Source organism: Otolemur garnettii, unplaced genomic scaffold (genome assembly GCF_000181295.1).
Source record: "Otolemur garnettii isolate 467f Iridium unplaced genomic scaffold, OtoGar3 scaffold00202, whole genome shotgun sequence".
In the NCBI taxonomy this organism is placed as follows: Eukaryota; Metazoa; Chordata; class Mammalia; order Primates; family Galagidae; genus Otolemur; species Otolemur garnettii.
Genome location: NW_003852597.1, coordinates 1,175,266 through 1,195,356, shown reverse-complemented (window position 1 = coordinate 1,195,356; position 20,091 = coordinate 1,175,266). Strand labels below are relative to the sequence as shown.

Here is a 20,091-nt window from a genome sequence, read left to right as displayed (position 1 = left end):
TGGTTCATCCCGAGGGGCCCCAGGAAATCCAGTCTGCATCACTCTTCCCCATGACAGGAAGGTAGCTTGCCCAGTCCCTGTTGCTATCCCACCTCCAATAGCTGCCTACCTCCAAGGTAGATGTGCCCTGTACTCCTTCAGATACTCTGTTTTCTCTTAAAGCACCTAATGAGATCCACAAGCCTTTTTTCATCTCCCCTCCCCCTACAGAGAATATGGGAGGGGGACCTTCTCCCCTTGTGAAAACCTCCAGGCCAGAGCAGGGTGGGAGACAAGCTGAGGCCAAGCACTGCCCTTCCTTATTCCCTTGGGCTAGAGTACAAGCAGCAGCATCTTAACCTTTTCTAGCTCCCAGAGGAGAACATCCTAGAAGTGTGGTCTCTGCCAAGGGTTTTAAAGTCTTTAATTTGATTTCCCTCACATAGGCAATTGTTGTAATTATTCTGATTAGGAATCATTACCCAGTGCAGCCTCTGCACCCCTGACAGGCACAATACATCCAACAGCAAGCTGCAGTGGGGCAAGCAGGCCCAGCCACAGCTCCTGGAGGAGCTCACAGCAAACAAAAGCCATCGATGGGGAGTTCTGGGTGAGTTAATGAAGTGCTCACATGCCACAAGAAGCCAACACTAAAGCTAAACAAAAACACCTCCAGTCCCAGGGGCCAGTCCCACAATGCCACAGCTCAGCTCCCCTACTCCCCAAGCCCCCCACAGGCTCCCTGAGCACTGGCGCCACAGGGCCATGGGCAAGAAAGGGGTGGGGGCCCCTGCGCCCGACTCCTGGCAGCAGTTGGACATCCTGTCAGTAACCCTGACGGGAACAGCTGGAGATGACAGATCAATGGTTCAATACTCTCAACAGCATGTCACTGATGTGACAGCAAATGTTATTCTAATCAAGCCATAATCATAGTCAAATTACATGGCTACATTCTCAGGAGGGGAGGGAGAGTAAAGCAGCAGGAAGGGGTCAAGGGTCAGGAATTAAAGGTCACTCAACCTACCTCCAGCACTTGCTGCAGGCTTGGCTGACCATCCACCATGGCTTGAATAATCCCAGTCAGCTGAAAGAAAAAAGAAACAGTCAATGGGTAGAAAACCAGGGCATAGTCACGCAAAGCTAAATTGGATGCTTTACTTTCTGTTTTTCTCCTTCTACTGTAAAGGGCTCTGATTTGGCACAGCTTTAGGCTCAGAACCTGACTAAAAGCCTAGTGTGTTTGCCTTAGGACACAGTAAGAGCTTCCCCCACAAAATCCTGCCCCGAAATAAAGGTAAACTTTACTTACTGGCCACAGAGTGTGTTCTCATACCAGTTTCAGCTTTCATTTTGCAAAAAAAAATTATTTTACCTGTCTTTTTTATTCAATAGGCACAACAATTTTCCACAAATTACAATCTAAATTCAACTCCTAGCTTCACAGAAGTTCCTATAAAACTTGGGGAATGCTCATACAGAACAGGCACCACTTGGTTCCAAGTCCACCCCTCCTCTGAGCTTCAATGTCCAGTGTGGCCCCTGCCACATCTCACCATCATCAGTGAACATCAGTGAAGACCTGCAGATGTCTGTCCCTCAAGCTGCAGACCTGGGTCCTCAATACCAACTAGCCCAGCCGGAAACAGAACCATCTTTAACCAACAGGGAAACTAAGAATATAAGGCCTAATGGACAGAATCTGGTTTGGAGAACTTCTGGCTTACAGGCTTATGGTCCTTCCAGGTCAGGCCTGGGTTCAAACAAGCTTGTTGTTTTGCTTTGTTTTGTTTTGGTTTTAAAATACCCCTGAAGCACAGACTAGGGATAGACTGCCTAAAAGGATCTCAGGGCATGAGCTTCCCTTGTCCTGGACACAAAATAGAAATCATTGTGTCCAACATGTCCCTGGCTACTTCCAGAAGGAGTAATATCTCATGCTTATGTGGAAATTTCCTATTTTTTTAAAGGGGGAAATTAAACTCCAATTAAACCATAATTACATTTAATGAATACCAAATACCCAACTCACAGAAACCGCTGGCTCTAGGAGGGAAGGTTATTTTCTCATAGCGACTTACATGGAATGGTAATACACACCTTTTAGGGAAGAAATTTTCATTTTAAGAACGCTGAGTTCCTCTAGGTGGGTTTCTGTAGTTCATCAAGTCATTATTAGGTGGTATTTTAAGGAAGTGTAAGGACACAGCCACTCTATTTTATATTCCAGAAACTGTTTTTATATTAATCTGTATTTTAATTGGGTAACAGCTGCTGCCTACAGACTTCCCATGGTCTAAAAGGAAAATAAATTAGAAAGATTAACTACACTGTTGTTTTGCAAGGCTTTAACCCACAGCATGCCCACCCGGCTGGCACCTCCACACCCTTTCCTTGCTTGGGAGACCAAAGAACTGCCCAGCAGAGGGAGGGCCTGAGTCAAGGAGAAAAGATGGTCCCCTACAGGCTGGGGGAATGGGGATGGAGATATGCTCTGGGTCAGCAGCTTCAATAATCCTGGAGTGCAAAGGACTCCTTTTGTTTAGTCAATAGCTATTCACAGACAGCTCACTAGGTGCTGGGGCCCACTGTAGGAACTGGGGATCCAGCAGGGAAGAAAAACCTAAAAAACTCTGCCCACATGGAATATGGGTCCTTGCCAGGCCCCCACCCATACTCAGCCCCCACCAGTGCCCAGAGCCTATCCACCTTCCAAAGCCACAAACTAAGTGGGCAGGTGCCCTATGTTTTTGTCTTAGACACACAAGTGCCAAAGAGAGTCAGGAGTAGATTTCTTCCCAACTCTGGGTCTAACATCCAGGTTACAGACTGACACCCAGGCACCCACCACTGAGCATTTTTGCCCAGCTACTCTCGCTAAGTCCAGGGCTGAGATATGTTCTCAACCTTACAGCTGGGGCTTAGGGTCAGGACTATCCTGGAAAAGAGGGCCCACAGTCAGCCTTGTGTCTGGTCTGAGTTTCCTGGGGCAAGGTTAGTTAGATCCACTTCTCTTGGCTACCACCAAGGGTCACTCAGATAAGCTAACACCAAAGAACTTCAAGAAAGTCTTAAAGAGCGGCGCCTGTGGCTCAGTGAGTAGGGCATCAGCCCCACATACCAAGGGTGTTGGGTTCAAATCCAGCCCACCAAAAAATAGCCAGGCATTGGGGTGGGTGTCTGTAGTCCCAGCTACTCAGAAGGCTGAGGCAAGAGAATGATCTAAGCCCAAGAGCTGGAGGTTGCTATGAGCTGAGACGCCACAGCACTCTACTGAGGGCGACAAAGTGAGACTCTGTCTCTAAAAATAAATAGATAGATAGATAGATAGATAAACAAAAAGTCTCAAAGGGGTTTGGTGCCCATAGCTCAGTGGTTAGGGCGCCGGCCACATAAATTGGAGCTGGTGGGTTTGAACCTGGCCCAGGCCTGCTAAACAACAACAACAACAAAAATATCTGAGCATTGTGATGGGCGCCTATAGTCCCAGCTACTTGGGAGGCTGAGGCAAGACAACCGCTTAAGCCCAAGAGTTAGAGGTTGCTGTGAGCTGTGACGCCACCGTACTCTACTGAAGGTGACATAGGGCAACATAAGACTCTGTCTCAAAAAAAAAAGAAAGTCTCAAAGAGAAAATCAATGCACCTGTGCAAAGAACCCTTTCTCCCTGAAGATGGGGCTTTAGTCAATACCTGTGTACCCAACATGTACCTGCACTGGGCCCCAGAAAAACCACTGTTAGGCAAGAAAATCACTATGCCATAAAGGAAAACCAGGATGCTGCTCTGACATCCTGCTGTGGGATCCCTCACTATAGACTGGTTGCCTCTTCCTACCCAAGGGCTGTAGCACTAGCATCCTCAGGCTTTCACAAACTGCACCCTAGTGCTCAGCAATCCTAGAATCTTCACCCTGGGTGGAGCCTAATGAGTTTTCTGCTTCCCAGAAAACAGGTATTTTTATTTGTGCTCTAGCAAGACTCACAGCTGAGCCTGAAGAATCTGAACTCAACCCCCAGAGATACAGAGGTTTGTGATGTTGGCTCAACTAGTCACAGCCTTCTAGGGGAAGGCCTCAGGCCCCTGTGTTAATCTCTCCAAGGTTAATCTCTCTACCTCTGCCAAAGCACTGGATAAAGAGGGGAAATTAAGAAAGTTAGTCCCTGCACCTGATACTAAGAACCTATAAATTAACTGTAAGACTTATATAAGAAGCCATGAGGGAGATAGATAATTTTACAAAATACTGGGAAGTTCTATCTTATGCCTAACTTAAATCTGTCATGCTATAGTTTAAGTTCATTCCCACTTGGGTTAATATATATTTGTAAAAAGGTTTCACATCCTCACAATGAAAAGTACTATAGCAAAGCCAAGTATTATTAAGCTGAGAACCAGGGCTCACAGGATAAACAGAGCTCAGAGACCTTAACCACTTAAAGCAGGAGAGGTGAGAGGAAGAATTAATGTGTGCTCTGTGGCTCCTTTCACTGAGGGATTACAGATTAACTCCCACTTCTCCAGACTCAGAAACCACAAGGCAAGGGGCTTTTGACCCTGACCAATAATATGGCTGGCTACTGAGATTCCCCTACCCACGCAAGGGCTTTGTCCAGGAACAAGGTGGCTTCGTTATAAACACTAGCAACTACAGGCAGCAGCCCAGGAAACTCAGTGCCAATAGCATGTCAGCATCCAGCGCTTTCTCCTTTTAGAGTTTATCTCCAACACAATCGTATTCTGACACCAAGACAGTTTGTTGATTACATAAGCACTTGTCTCTAGTGTGCAATCTGATAATCAGACCCACCCTTTCTCCTCAGACAAAGAGACCAATAAATCTCACCCTTTATAAGTAGTACAGATGCAAGACAAAACCCTTTACTGGCACTTAGCAAAATGGGTATTTTTCTAGTTTTTCATGACAACAACGAAAAGAAAACTGCACATGGTCAGGACTATGCAGCAGCCTAGCTGCTAGAGACAGAGTGCTGATGAGTTAGAGCAGATTCTAGAGGTCAACAACGAAAGGACTGGGAAGAATGAAACATATCTCATCATGTATGTTAGAATCAGGTCTCCAGGCAGACTATCAACTGGGACTAAGACAGGACCTGAGGAAGGCTAATAACATGTTTCTTAGAGCAGTGTCTGCATGTGTGCTACAGACTCAAGGCAGAATCTTACTTCCTATGGTCCAGCATTAAGCCTGCCTCTCTCCTCACACAAGCATGTGCTCATGTGTATACAATTGTATGTGCATGTGTACATACACAATAGAATATTTCCTCTTGTGCACAAAGAGGAAATACTGACAGGGTTGCTACATAGGTACAATCTTAAGGTTTGGGATTTGCTATAGTTCAGACTTTGCTTGACCTTTCCAAATCTCACACTGAAATTTCATTTCTAGCCAGGATTCGTGGCTCATGCCTATAATCCTAGCACTCTGGGAGGCCAAGGAGGGAGGATCCCTTGAGCTCAGGAGTCTAGCCTGAACACGAGGGAGACCCCTGTCTCTACTAAAAATAGAAAAATTAGCTGGGCATTGTGGCGGGTACCTCTAGTCCCAGTTACTTGGGAGGCTAAGGCAGGAGGATCACTTGAGCCCAGGAGTTTGAGGTTGCTGTGAGCTATAACACCATAGCACTCTCACCCAGGACAACAAAGTAAGATTCTGTCTCAAAAAATTATTTAAAAAAAGGAATTTTATTTCCAGTGTTGGAGGTGGGCTGTAATGTAAGGTGTCTAGGTAATGGGCGTAGATCCCCCATGAATAGATTAATGCCTTCCCTCTCACGCTCTATTAGTTCTCAAGAGAGTTGCTTTTTAGAAAGATCTCTCCCCTCATTCTCTTGTTGTCTCTCTTATCATGAGATCTCTGCACACACCCCCACTTCCCCTTCCACCAAGGCTCTCAACAACTATCTGTGCCATGCTTCTTGTACAACCTACAGAACAATGTACCAAATATACCTCTTTTCTGTAATAATTCAGGTATTCATTCATAGCAACACAGACTATGACAGGGCGTTTCTTGTACTTACTAATGAAAGAGTCTCAGGTTGGAATGACTTCCATCCCTACCTCTAAAGGCAGCTACTGCCAGGGTGGATGAGGTCTAAGTAAGGACAGCCCCCATCCTGTGTCCACACTTCTCTCTGCAATACAATTCCACATGGCATGGAGAGACAGCAATATTTAGATGATCTCAGGTTTCCAAAACAAAACTTTACTTATTCAAAAGAGCAAATCCACACTACAGTTGCTTTCGGAGAAGACAGACAATCACTTCTTGACAATACTCAATCATTTAAGAAATACATGTCAAGTGTTTATTTGGTATCAGACTCTAATGATGGGACAGAGATGGATCAGCTCTAGGATCTGGTCTCAAGGAATTCGTAGTCCAGGGAGGGGACAGATAAACAATTACAGTGTAATTTATCTGACCAGTGCTACGATGGGGTAAGTAAGCACAAGCTAGCCTGGGGATCAGGGAAGTCTTTCCAGGGAAGGTGACCCTGAGTCTTAAAGGATAGCCCAAGTTAGGGGTGGAGACTGGAAGAAGCACACAAGCAGGGGAATCATCATGCAAAAAGATACACTGTATAAAAGGCTCTGGGTGAGAGATGAAGCAGGGAGATGTGAGGCTGGACAAAAGAGGAAGGACAACAAAAAACAGGTCCCAGAGAGTTTTGAGAAGCCTGAGACAAAATGCTGCCCTGTACCTGCAGCACAACCACATTTTCAATTCATAATAGGCTTTGTAACAAGGTCCCAACCACCACTCCTAATGCTCTCAAAAAGAATTAGCAGCAGTCCTGCTCTGAGAAAACTCCCTCTTTTTCCAATATACTCACACCCTGGGTTCAGCTCCAGCAGCATCTTGTTCTATTCCTAAATAGGCAGCAACCTTTCTAAACTTTGGGCCTACCTGTCTAATGCCAGATAGCCTAGCCTCACAGAGGGGTAAGTCACATACAGAAAGCAAGAAGAAAAGGACAAGAGGATACTAGACTTTCAAGCCACTAGAGGACTCAGGTAACTGGCTGGTTTAAAAGAAGTCTTTCCTTCCCTTTCCATAAGGAAGAGGATTTTCATCATCATTAAAATGGTGATTTTTCTCCAGGCACGGTGGCTCACGCCTGTGATCCCAGCACTCTGGGAGGCCAAAGTGGGTCAGTCACTTGAGCTCATGAGTTTTGAGACCAGCCTGAATAAGAGAGAGACCCCCATCTCTAATAAACTAGACACGCATTATGACAGGCACCTGTAGTCCCAACTAATCACTTGAGCTCCAGAGTTTGAGGTTGCTGTGAGCTGTAATGCCACAGCACTCTACCAGGGGCAACAAAGTGAGACTTTGTCTCAAAAAGAAAGAAATAAAATAAAATAAAATGGTGATTTTTCAAAAAGGGCAAAAAAGACAGATTAGTGCTCCCTGGTGATAAAGGTAATTCCGAAGGAGGAAGGGGAGGAATAAAACCAATGGACAAGGGTGGGAACCAGAACCTCAACATCATTAGTTGGAATAACAAAAGGCTTAAGAGACCAGTTGCCTCAGCAGATAGGTACCTCAACAAATGGATGCCTTGGCTCGGCGCCTATAGCTCAACCGGCTAAGGCGCCAGCCACGTACACCTAAGGTGGCGGGTTCGAATCCCCAGCCCGGACCCGCCAAACAACAATGACGGCTGCAACCAAAAAATAGCCAGGTGTTGTGGCGGGCGCCTGTGGTCCCAGCTACTTGGGAGGCGGAGGCAGGAGACTCACTTGAGCCCAGGAGTTGGAGGTTGCTGTGAGCTGTAATGCCACGGCACTCTACCCAGGGGGACAGCTTGAGGCTCTGTCTCAAAAAAAAAAAAAAAAAAAACAAAAACAAATGGATGCCTTCAAAAAAGACCCACCTGGGTCAGGTGGCAAACACTGGCATCAAGACCAGGAGCAACCCTCAATATTGCCTCCAGATAGCCTTATATCTAGGCTACTTACACCTCCACACACAATGAGCTCTCCCACCAGGGTCAGGTAAGCTCATTCCAACCTCTTCCATGCCAAGGAGATTGGGATTACTCAAGAAGTTCTTTCCACCTATTTCATTCATATGTAGAAGGTAGGGCTCTAAATGAAGGCACAAAGTCTATAATGTACCTCAGTCCCAAACTCTGAAGAGTCCAGAAATTTGCATGTTTTCTCATCCTTCTGCTCCCAAGCATTCTTGACCACAGAGTCTTGGGAGTCAGGACTCTCAGGGCTTCCTCCCCTCTGCCAATGGCTCTTCTGAGCCTCCAGCAAGCATCAAATCGCAATTAATCCCAGTTTCACAATCTGTAAAATGGGTCAACAACACTAACCTGCTGACAAGGTGGCTAAGTACAGTCAGCCTAGGATAAGGACATTTCAGCCTTAGCCAGTCCTCATGCTCCACTGAGTGCCCTTCTCTTACCTTGGTAACAATGTGTTTCCTACAAACTCGACCTATGCTTTGCGTAGGGCCCACTTTATGGAAGGACAGAGTAACAATGCCAAAAAGCTAAGAAGGTTCAAATGTTAACTTTTCCTTCCAGGTGTCTGAATCTTTACCTCTTGCCCAAGACCCCAGAGGGAAATGGAACTGGAAAGAGCCTGAGCCCCAAAAGCATCATCTTGCTCCTGGATTCCAGGTGTCCAATCACCAGGATGGCCGGGGATGATAGGAAGGGAAAAGTTAGAGAAACAGGCATAAATTGTGCCACTGCTCTCCCGGGTCTCCAGGGGCCCAAGTGGAGGGCAGGCTTTATAAAAAGCCACTGCTAGGTCCAATGTGCCTTGACCACTGGTGAAACTTAAGCTTTCCCTAAGTGGCCTATATAGAGCACCAATGATCCCCACTGCCCTTGCTGCCCAGCTCCAGGGCCCTTACCTCTGTACAAAAAGGGGTAAGTTGTGGATGGACTACAGGCTGGACATACATGTGAAAGGTAGACTCGATCTCCATGGTCCGTCCATTTAGCTTCAGGATGGGGAACTCGATGATTTCCTAGAGTGCCAAAGGCACAGAAAAGGAAAAATAAGTTATTTTAACCAACCACTTCAAACAACAACTCCAAGTCAAGAAAGAAAGAGTATTTGGGGCTCATTAGCCGCTGCCTGGCCAAACCCAAGATTGAGTGAGATGGTGCCAGCACAGTTGTAATCCCAACCCTCCCACTGTTACCACCTTCACAGGTCCCAGGGACAAGACATAACCTCATCCCTGGTGTTTCTGGAAAAGAGAAGGAAGATAGCGGTATAATCTGCTCTGGTTTCACCAACAGGTTCTCCAGCAGAGGCCTGCTTACTTGCCCCCCTCAAAGTAGGCCTCCTTCTCCTTGCCCAGGTCTCTGTCCTGAGTAGGTCTTGACCTAAAGCCATACAGACAACTAGCCATCAGACCAATGCACAGATTTCCTCATATGCAGTTTAAATAGAGCTGATGAATTTCTTCATTAGCTTTTTTAAAAGATACATAATAAATAAAGCCAAAGGGGATCCCAAAGAGGAGAAAACTGAATAAGAGTAATAGGAGCTAGTGCCTCCTACCTTTCTTTCAGGCTGTATACCCACCCCCATCCCCCATCTCCAACCCCCAGCCCAATCGCTTAGCCAGCCCTTCCCAGTCCACTGAAACATAATGGAAGAGAAGGAGGAGGAGTGACAATTTGTTTGGTGTCTCTAAGATTAATTTGTCTCCGTTATTTAATAGAGATGCACAGCACCAAGGTCCTGGTGTGCAAACAGGCTTGCAGAACGCTGGCTGTGCAGCACGCCTCATACATCGCTCCTGGGAAGGGAGGAAGGCACCAGAGGGGGGAGAGGGCAGGAAAGAGCCTGCATGCACCAGAGAGAAGAGGGAAAGCAAAGAGAGAGAATAAAAAAAATTATTGCTTTTTAATATTCAAAAACAGTTTGCAAAATTTAATCAAAGCAGAGGAAAAGCTAACATTTTTACCACTTTGACATTTTTATTAGCGCTTTCATAAATTTTTAAAACATGAATGGAATTAGTTTACAACACAAAAAAAAACTGCCCTGAAAACATCTGGAAGAGACAAATAGGAAATAATAAAAAAAAAAAAAAAAAAGAAGCAGCAAAATTCTCCGTGTAAAATTAGCATGTGGAAAGGGCCTCCTCTGCTGCAAAGAAAAAAAGGGGACTCTGCCCATTCAGTGGCCCCATGGTCTACTTCAGTGGCACTCCAACCACTCATCCCCTGTTGTAGAAAGGACCTTTCCAGTATCACCAACATTGAAGCAAATTGGTTCTCTCCAGAGACTGCCTGGAGAAGCCACACAGAAGCTGACGACACCTGACTGCACGAACAGAAAACGAATGGGTGGGAAAATAGAGAAATAGTCGATCTCCTCAATGTCCCAGGGAAGCCAGGGATCCTCCCCTAAAAACATACCCACTAATATTAAATATTAGGCTTGTTTTTAAAGCATCTATTTCAATCTAACACATAAAAGCAGTACTGAAAATCAAATCAAGTCAGTCAGATTTCAAGCCAGAGAAATTCAAAGGTTCTGGTTGTCTGGTCTCCATGGGCTGACCCCCAAAGATGAGGAAGCTGAAGGAGCTCATTCCCAAGGATATAAAGGGCACAATGGCTGCAAGGCTAAGGTAGCAGGAGACAGAGAAGAAGGCCAGGCTGCTACTTAGACGAGATGACACATCTCCTCCCAATTCCTTGGACCTTTTGTTCCCCACAAATTATTACAAAGCAGATCAAGTAAAGGGGAGTTTTGCCCTAAATATCAAAATTGAACACATGTACACACAAAAATATACACTGGTTCCCTGAAAAATCAGATATGCAAGATAATCAAGAGCCAATTCTGAGGTATAGCTCATCTGAATCTGGCTCATCTGACTCCTGAATTTCTGATATATATTCTTTGTCTCCCACTAAGCAGAAAGTAAGAGCTCCGTAGCCCAATGAGTTTGGCTGCCCTGGTGTCTACGGAAACAAATACAGCCAGCTTCTCACTAACAATGTTAGCTCGGCCTACAATGAAATTTAACCTGTGACACAACTGTACTTTTCATTTAAACTTTCATTTGGAGAGAAGCAGTGTTTGGAGACCTGCAGTTTGTCCTGCTAATAAAGACAAGTGTTGGGACCTTTAAGGATGCCATTCATCTTTGGTTTTTATTAAATTCAATTTTCTTAAGCCCATGATACATTATGAAATTAGGAGTTGACATTCCTCTAGAAACAAAAATATCTATCAAACGTAAATAGAAAAAAAAAAACCTCTATTACCAAGAATTTATGGCTTAAAGTTGATCTCTTTCCACTTTTTTACAAGCACATGGTTTGTTTTAGATATCTGAAATGCTATTATAGATCTAGAATTTCATTAGTATTTATTATAAAATAGTATATGCTTCAGCTCCTGCTCGGGCCAGCACCAACACAGCATCCCCCAGAAGTCTCTGAAAACTTGGCCTTTGAGTTTCCCCACTACAGCTCAGTATTGACATTTTCCTGCTACTGGCTTCCTTACCTATAGGGAAATAGAGCCAACCTAAGTGCTCAAAGTAAGTGCCACCTGCACCTGTTCCATCAGTGGAAGACCAGGCCAGCCTTAGCTCAATGCAAAAAAAAGGGGGGAGGGGGGAGGCCCCCGAAATGCCTGGGTACACATCAGATTGGGCCTATCATAAACATACTTCTCTCATGTTGCTAGCCCGTCTGTCAGACCTTCTCCCCATGACCAAGAAGAGGAACTTTCAAGGGCCAATCTCAAAATGTGATTTTGCAGGGGCCCTTCCTCAGCAGTATCAGAAGCTGTTATAACAACAAGAGGCCTGTACACGGGCAGATTCATGTAAGCCACTGAGGATGCAAAAGAGGAGCTTCTGACAGAAGACCCTCCGAGAAGTCAGAGCAAAGAGGACCTCACCTATGTATTGCTCACCATCCCATAGTGCCCAGCAAGCCAAGAACCTCAAAGTTACTGGCACCAACAGCCTCATCACGGGAAAGGAGCCCCAATCTGGACCAAGTTGGTACAACTCTGCAGCCAGAAGACCTGGGGCATGCCAAACACTTTGAAAGTTCTTAGCTAATAATGATCAGAGACATAAACCCCTCACTACAAGTTGATAGCATTAACTCCAATCCAAGGATGTGTGAAGATGTACCCAAGGCACACCTAGGTCCAGTTGCTCAGATAATGAAACTATGATTCCTGCCCCTCTCCTTCCCCCTCATCCAATTTCATCAACCCTAGGAAGAGGGTTTTCAGTTTAATGTAAAGCTAGAGCCAGGAAGGAAGGAAGAGCCAGTTTGTATTTCTAGCCCTTTCCCTCCCCTAATCATAGCTTCATGATTCCCTTTCCTTGGGATGCCATATGCAATCATTTAAACTACCTGAGTGCCTACTTTGTGTAAGATAACATACAAGTGTTGGGGGAGATTTAGCAAGAAGATGTAGTCTCTGCTTTGGAGATGTGCAGGGACTAAAGGAATGGAAAAGATAGGTGAATAAATAATGAACAGTACGCTATGATACATGCTTTAGTGGAGGGACATAAAAAGTATGCTTTCACACATAATTTCTTATTTTACCCTTATTAGCCCTAGGAAATATGTTGTATCATCATCACCATTACTATCATGAGGTCATAAACCAATACTATTAAGCATATACTATTTACCTGGCACGGGCAGTGAACACACAGATGAATACAGTGAGATGTAGCTCCTCTTTCTGAGATGCTCAAGTCTGGGCAAAGTGTGGAAAGGAAGTGGACTCCAGCACTCTCCAAGACACATGAAGAATGGAATCATTTTATTCCTTCCATTTATTGTTTACTAAGCAGCAGACACTGTGGTAAGTGCTCTAGGAATGATCTCATTTAATCCTCCTAACAACTCGAGAGGTGGGAATCATCATTATCACTATTTCACAAATAAACTAACACCCAAAGAAATCACTTGCTCACAATTATACTGCTAATAAGGGACAGAGCTAGGATTCCAAATGGAAAAAAGGAGACTTAAGGACAGTATAATGGGAAAACTAGTAGCTCTCAAAATCTGATGGGTTAACAAAGATCGGATTCTCTTAGTATAAAAGCGAAAGACTACCTGTAGGGCACTCAGTCTACCATCTCCTAGAAGGAGAGGAGGCTCTCGTAACAGCAATGAATGTGGACTATTTAGGACTGACAGAAAAGTCCTAAAGGACTGCTGCTGACAGTCCTCTACCACACCAACAGCAACACAGATGGCACTGGGCTATGAGCTCAGGGAGCGCAGGACTGCACACCTTCAGTTTGCATCTCCGGAACCTAGCTCTGATTCCAGCACACAGTTCTCTCTCAACTTTTGTTCAGCAAACACATAAAAGGGCCAGTAACTGGCAGATACAAACCAAGGGCCTGGCTGTAACAGGAGACACTACTGTCACAAAACTCTCCACAGGATCAGAGAAGAGAAATGATCTGCTTAAGATGACAAAGATGGTAGGTAGTAGTGTGAGGATTCAAACCCAGACGTATCACTGCAAAACACCTTCTACTAGGTCCACTCTCTCATCTCTAAGTGGTTTCCTCCCCCAACTGCTACAAACCACCAAATCTGTTTTACCTTGGGCACATGCAGCCAAAGCTCAAGGTAGGGAAAAGTCACGAGATTTCCTACAGATCACAAGACAGTTGGGTAGTCAACTGTCCCATTTGCTGAGGATCAAAGGTTTCCCAGAGCACAGGACTTTCGATGCTAAAACTGAGACAGCTGGTCATCCTATAACACACAAATTACCTGCACCTTTGGGTTGTCTAAAGGCAAAGCAGTATTTATCCAAAAAGCTGGTCTGCTGATGATAGGTGGGAACTGGCCACAACTTGACAACTAAAGACAAATACCTCAGAATTTGGATTTTTCTAAGTATCCAAAGTATTATACCTTCTCTTTCTCTGCAAATTTTTTCGTTGTTGTTGAGGGGACAAAAGACAGAGAAATAAAAAAGAAGCACCAAGAAAATATTCATTTATCTTCCCCCCAGGGTCTCACTATTTTGCCCAGGATGGAGGGCAGTGGCTATTTATAGGTGTGATCACAGTGCACCACAGCCTCCATCTCTAGGGCTCAAGGGAACCTCCCACCTCACTCTCTTGAGTAGCTGGGCCTACAGGTGGGCCCCACACCCAGCTCGTTTGCCTTTCTAAAGTAAATTGGAACAGAGGGTCTCAACCCATCTGCTTTCTAATTGCTCAGCTAGGAACCCCCAGTGATTCCCTCCATAAATTAAGGACAAAAATCAGCCACAGCACTTCATATGAAATTTCACACCCACAATCAGTAGATTACAAGAAATAAATGTGTAGGTTGCTTTCAGGGCACTCAAACTCCCTTCAACTAAAGTGTCTGCAGTGATCAGATTATCTCTGAAGAGAACAACAACAACAAAAAGATTTTAAGCAGAAGGGACTTGGATTTGACTGTTAGAATTAGAGTTTTAACAGTATAGCACTCCAGCCCTTTTTCCCTAAACACAAATTCTCCTCTGCCTAGGCTGACGTTTCTATGGTCCTATCTGAAGTAAGGGAATGAGGAAGTCATTTGTCACAGCTTCCCTTTCTCAATTTAGGAAGAAGAAACTGGCATTCCTTCAATTCAGAGATAGTAACTAATCTATCCCTTCCTTCAAACCACTGAAAATTCCAAAAAGTGTGCATCTCTGCACTGAAACATTTGTTAAAATCCAAAAGCAACACCACACCACAGGGTAGAAAAAGCAGTCCTTGGCAAATATGTGGTTCTATTCAAATACTTTAGATAAAAGTGCCATGCAAAGGTAAGACTGTTCTTCAAAAGATTAAAGAGCCTCCTGGCCACATGGAAGAGAGGAAGTTGGATGGAAGAAGTGAGGGCTACACTGGGCAATGGGGCATGGTTTGCCTAACAGTTTCTCCCTTGGAAAAAAAAAAGACATTTTATGCACAAGGAGCTTATTTCTTAAACAAACACTCGTGGTTTTGATTTACACCACAGCCTGCTCCTAAATAATTTATGGCGGGTTAAATTTATTGCCGAGCCCTGGCTGGCTGCAAATTCGAATTGCCAAATAATTAGATTTTAGGGCAAAGCTTATAAATTACCCGTCGATTTGTCCGGACTTGTTTGTCAGTTGCTTTGTGCTTCGGGTCATCTTTGGCATTTGGCTGTTTGGGTTTTAATTGCTGATTTACACTTTGACAGATGAGAGCTGATGCTCGAAGTTTCAGGACAAGGAAGGGTAAAAAAAATCAGAGCTTTAAAAGGCTGATTTTTCACCTACATGTCCCCCTCCACCCATTCTCATAGACCCCAAAGCAATTGAAATGTAGAAAAGAGGCTGAAAATAGATGCTATTTTTTATTCAAGGAGGGTAAGGGTACAATGTGAATTATAATTTACTTTTACTGAAATCTGAATTTTTCAAAAAAAAAAAAACATAACACCAATAAATGAGAAGGACCAAGTCTCAGAAACCATATTCTCACTCAGGGGTGTGCATGGCCTGTCTACACCCCTATAGACACAGAAACAGCCACAGTTCAAATATGTTTAAATACTCAATTGTAAATTATTTCAGATATTATTGGCTTCTATGAAGCCAATCCTTTAGGGTAGCAAACAACCAAATGTTAGCTATCTGTATATATATGCACATATGTGTGTGTGTGTCATGAAATTAATTTAAACCAATCTCAGGCTGTGTGCTAGAGAGGTCCCCTAGGGGCAGCACTAAGAGAGGGCATGGAAGTGGAAGAGTGGCAAGCCCAAGGTACCTTTCCAATAGAGGGAGAAAAATCTCTCTAGACAGTACACAGACTTTACCTACTGTGTAGACAGAGGGCCTGAAGGTTCTCTGTATGCTCCCTGGAGAAGTAAGGCCTGCCTCCCAGCCACCTGCTGTACCCCAACAGCTTCCTCTGAGACCATGGGTCAGAATAATACCAGTACTAGTTCTACTAATGAGAGCTAACACATAACGGCCACTACATGCCAGGCACGGTTCTGGGCATTAATATGTTAATTCATTTTATGCTCCTACCAATTCCATAAGATTGGTACTACTGTTAAACCCATTCTGCCAATTAGACAACTGAAGCATAATCTATCCAAGGTCATACTATAAGTAAGTAGTAGAGACAAGACTCAACCCCAGAGTCCACTATGCTACACTGATCCTCATCAGAACAGCCTCTACCTCAGCTCCTCTCACTCTGGGGAGCTGTCCACATTTTGGGACTTGGGCACATGCAGCCAAAGTGGAAGGTAGGGAAAAGTCATGAGACTTGCTATGGATCACACGACTAATCATAAGCTTGATTAGACCAAGGCCGTTTTCCAAATCAATCTAAATACTGCCCTAAAGATACATAAGCTGGAGGTGAGGAAATGGCAGGTGATCAAGACAGGACCAGACTCATGTAGGCAGATTGAGTACCCTGGTCAGGTAACTTGGCTAGGAGCCCAGAGAAGCTGGCTGGGCTTCAGGAGGCCTTGCTCAGGAACCCCAACCACAGCTCTGGGCACTGCTGATCTCTTCACAGAAGACTTCCTCCCACAGGTAGTTCATAGATTCCCTGTTCTCTATTCACGGATTCCCTGTTCTCTATCCACAAGTGATGGCCAGAAGCCAGGAAGAGCAAACAGATGTGCTAGTGTGTAAAAATTCACTGACCAGTAAGCAAGCAATACAGAGACTGACATCCTGCCCACAATGCACTGAACACTGTTCACACATTGGTTCATATAATCCCACATCTCTGTAAGCAGGCAAGAATTACTCTCCTAGCTCAGCACCTGTGGCTCAAGCGGCTAAGGCGCAAGCCACATACAACTGAGCTGACGGGTTCGAATCCAGCCCACGCCCACCAAACAACAATGATGGCTGTAACCAAAAAATAGTCGGGCGTTTTGGCAGGCGCCTGTAGTGCCAGCTACTTGGGAGGCAGAGGCAGGAGAATCGCTTGAGCCCAGGAGTGGGAGGTTGCTGTGAGCTGTGATGCCACAGCACTCTACCCAGGGCGACAGCTTGAGGCTCTGTCTCAAAAAAAAAAAAAAAAAAAAAAAAAAGAATTACTCTCCTATTTTACAGATAAGACAGTCAGCAGTTGCCAAACCATGGTCCCTCATAAGTAGCATTCCATTACTCGAGAACTTGTTAGAAATGCAAACTTCTGGCCTCTACCCCAGACTTTCTGCATCAGAAACCCTGGGAGTGGGACCTTTTGTTTTAGCAAGCCCTCCAAGTGATTCTATGCTCATGAGAGTTTGAGAACCCCTAGTTCAGACTAAAGCAGTGTTTCTCAGACTTCAAATTACCTGAAGAACTTGTCAGATTTCAGGTTTGGGGTTTTTTTTGGGTTTTTTTGTTTTTGAGACAGACCCTCAAGCTATTTGCCTGGGTAGAGTGCTCTGGCATCACAGCTCACAGCAACCTCCAACTCCTGGGGTCAAGCGAGTCTCTTGCCTCAGCCTCCCAAGTAGCTGGGACCACAGGTACCCACCACAACGCCCAGCTATTTTTTGGTTGCAGACGTCATTGTTGTTTGGCAGGCCCAGGATGGATTCGAACCCACCGCCTAAAGTGTATGTGGTATATGTGGCTGGCGCCTCAGCCACTTGAGCCACAGGCACTGAGCCAGATTTCATGTTCTGTTTGGCTCAGGAAAAGGGCTTGCCTCATAATTCTGCATTTGTAACAAGCTCCCATGTGATAATGATGCTGATGGTTCTCGAACACCTTTCAATAGCAAAAATGTAGCCTAGATAGAACATTAATGTGACTAATTCCTTACTACAGAGGTAATGGACAAGTAAGAATCAGAGCCCAAGGCTCTCAGTTCTCTTCTTAAAACAAACCCTTACTTGACCCACTTTTTTTTCTTTTTTTCAGTTTTGGCTGGGTCCAGGCTATACCCCCAGTATATGGGGCCAGCACTTTTAAGCACCTGGTCAAGCCCTTTAGCTCTGCTAACTCTTCCTGGCTCTTGCCATCAGACATTTTACCCTCCCTGCTACTAAGAGCCAGGGCAGAAAAACTGGCCTGTCACATCCAAGTACTTTACAGGATGAGTTGGCACATCTCTGTCAGGGAGCTAACAGGAGGAGGTCTTCTTGTCTGTTTTCTTTAGGAATACTGTCAAGACCATCAGCTATCCCAGAGTGCCTAGCACACAGTTCTCTCAGCCCTCCAGAAAAACACCTTCCTTCTGTCCAGATGAATCAGAAAACAGGCTGGATGCCTCTCCTATGAAGCTCTCATGGCAGACATAAGCCAAGAACTTATCTGGTCTATTTCACTGTCTCCAGTCCTAAGAAAGGCCTTCCTAACATTGCCCACAAATCTGTATAGGATCAAGGATCACAGAAATTTCTGCATGTCCTGAGCCACCAAGCTGGGGTTTCCTTAACAGCATCACCAACCATCACATTCTACACCAGGGGTCCTCAAACTTTTTAAACAGGGGGCCAGTTCACTGTCCCTCACACCATTGGAGGGCTGGAATGCAGGCCCCGGGACGAGTCGGCTGCTAAGCAGGACAGACAGCGGCAGCAAAAACATCCAGCAGACTGGATAAATGTCCCTGGTGGGCCGTGTGTGGCCCGTGGGCTGTAGTTTGAGGACGCCTGTACACCATCACTGTAAACTTCCTTTCAGGTCTGTCCCTGACATTGTTTCTGTAGTCATGTCACCTTTACAGTGAAAGGAGACCTTATCAAAATGGGATGTTTTATCCCATTCATCAGCCCCTGACTCCCCCAACTATCAATTCCTTTCAGCTGATCAATTGGCCTTTCAGATGTTGCAAGTGCTAGAAAAACTAACTATGAACAATGCAGACATAGTCCCTGCACTCCATTTTCAGACACTGCAATCTCAAATCATGGCTCCCAGTTTTACCACACTTTTGGAAAGAAAGATTTCAATCTTTCTAGCCAGTTACCATTCTATCTACCTAAACATAACTGCCTACCTCCTTTGGCCCAATGGCCAAACAGACCCTAGAAGAACAACTACCTATATCACTACTAAGGAACTCATCTATAGCAGTTCTGCCTGTTATGCTGTCCCTATATGGATGGATCTTCAACTCAAAGCACCTCATTTACAACAATTATCAATTTCACACTCCACTCCTTAACATCAAATTTCTTAGCACCACTGACTACCCAGTAGCCCACCAGTATCCAAAAGAATTATGAGCTGGGTAAGAGCATGGTTCTCAAACTTGTTACTTTCTCAGCACACCTAAAGATTACAAATATATCACTTCACTCCATTCTCACCATCACCACCTTAGTCCAACCCACTAACATCTTTCTCAAATAACATGTCCCCACACATAGTTACAACTCTGGCTTACAATGTCTATTTCTTTTTCTTCTCTTCCATTCAACAATACATTCAAATTTCCTTTTCTGGCTCACCAACTTTGCCTCACTCTGGAATCTGCACACTCCTTTACTTATAGCAACACTGGCATCTCTGAATAAGAGCCTTTACCAGCATCTAACCCTCAAATCAATCGGCTGTTGGCTAGAGTGTCCTCCCCAGGACTAGGTACTGACCACAGCACAGCCACAGAAGGAGACACACTGATGTAACTGACCCGTTTTGCTGCCCTCAGATCTTCAAGATTTCACACTGGCCAACTACATGCAGCAACAGGGCCAGAATGGCAGCCCCATCCCAAGTCACTTCTACTTCAGAATAAAAGCTTCCCTGATGTTTGTCTCTCCTTTCTGATTCTTCCAGCACCTAACCAGGTTTTGCCCATGGTAGCACTTGATACATGTAAAAACCTTGTGCCAGCCTGTTTACCCTTCTGCTGCAGATCTGCCAGCCTGGGGGAGGGCCAGTGTCAACCTGGGAACACTCTCATCTCAGGCTTTTAGGCTACGGCTCAATTTTCACAGCTAGAGCTCAAAATTCATCACATAAATGTAAGACTGTGGGGGCTTTTTAAGTATTGTGAATACCCTGGATAAGAGGATAAAAAATAATCATCCCAATGGCATCTTAATCAAAATGATGCAGGATCCTTTTTCCCAACGAGACACAGAGATGGAGAAAGGATCTC

The 20,091-nt window shown here is 44.9% G+C and overlaps 1 protein-coding gene across 8 annotated transcripts in view; it reads right to left on the bottom strand.

The window, feature by feature from the left end:
• ERI3 (ERI1 exoribonuclease family member 3) overlaps window positions 1-20,091 on the bottom strand; it is a 148,804-nt gene that overhangs the window by 101,759 nt on the left and 26,954 nt on the right. For 7 of the 8 annotated variants that reach the window (XM_023507750.1, XM_003801198.3, XM_012812328.2 and 4 more), the window contains 2 exons: window positions 8,884-9,000; window positions 1,007-1,066 (listed from right to left, as the gene is read on the bottom strand). In XM_023507750.1, the coding sequence (XP_023363518.1) occupies window positions 1,007-1,066; window positions 8,884-9,000 (177 nt within the window). Of the gene's footprint in view, window positions 1-1,006; window positions 1,067-2,079; window positions 2,276-8,883; window positions 9,001-20,091 lie in introns of those variants that run through there. The other variant, XM_012812332.2, reaches the window with a different exon arrangement.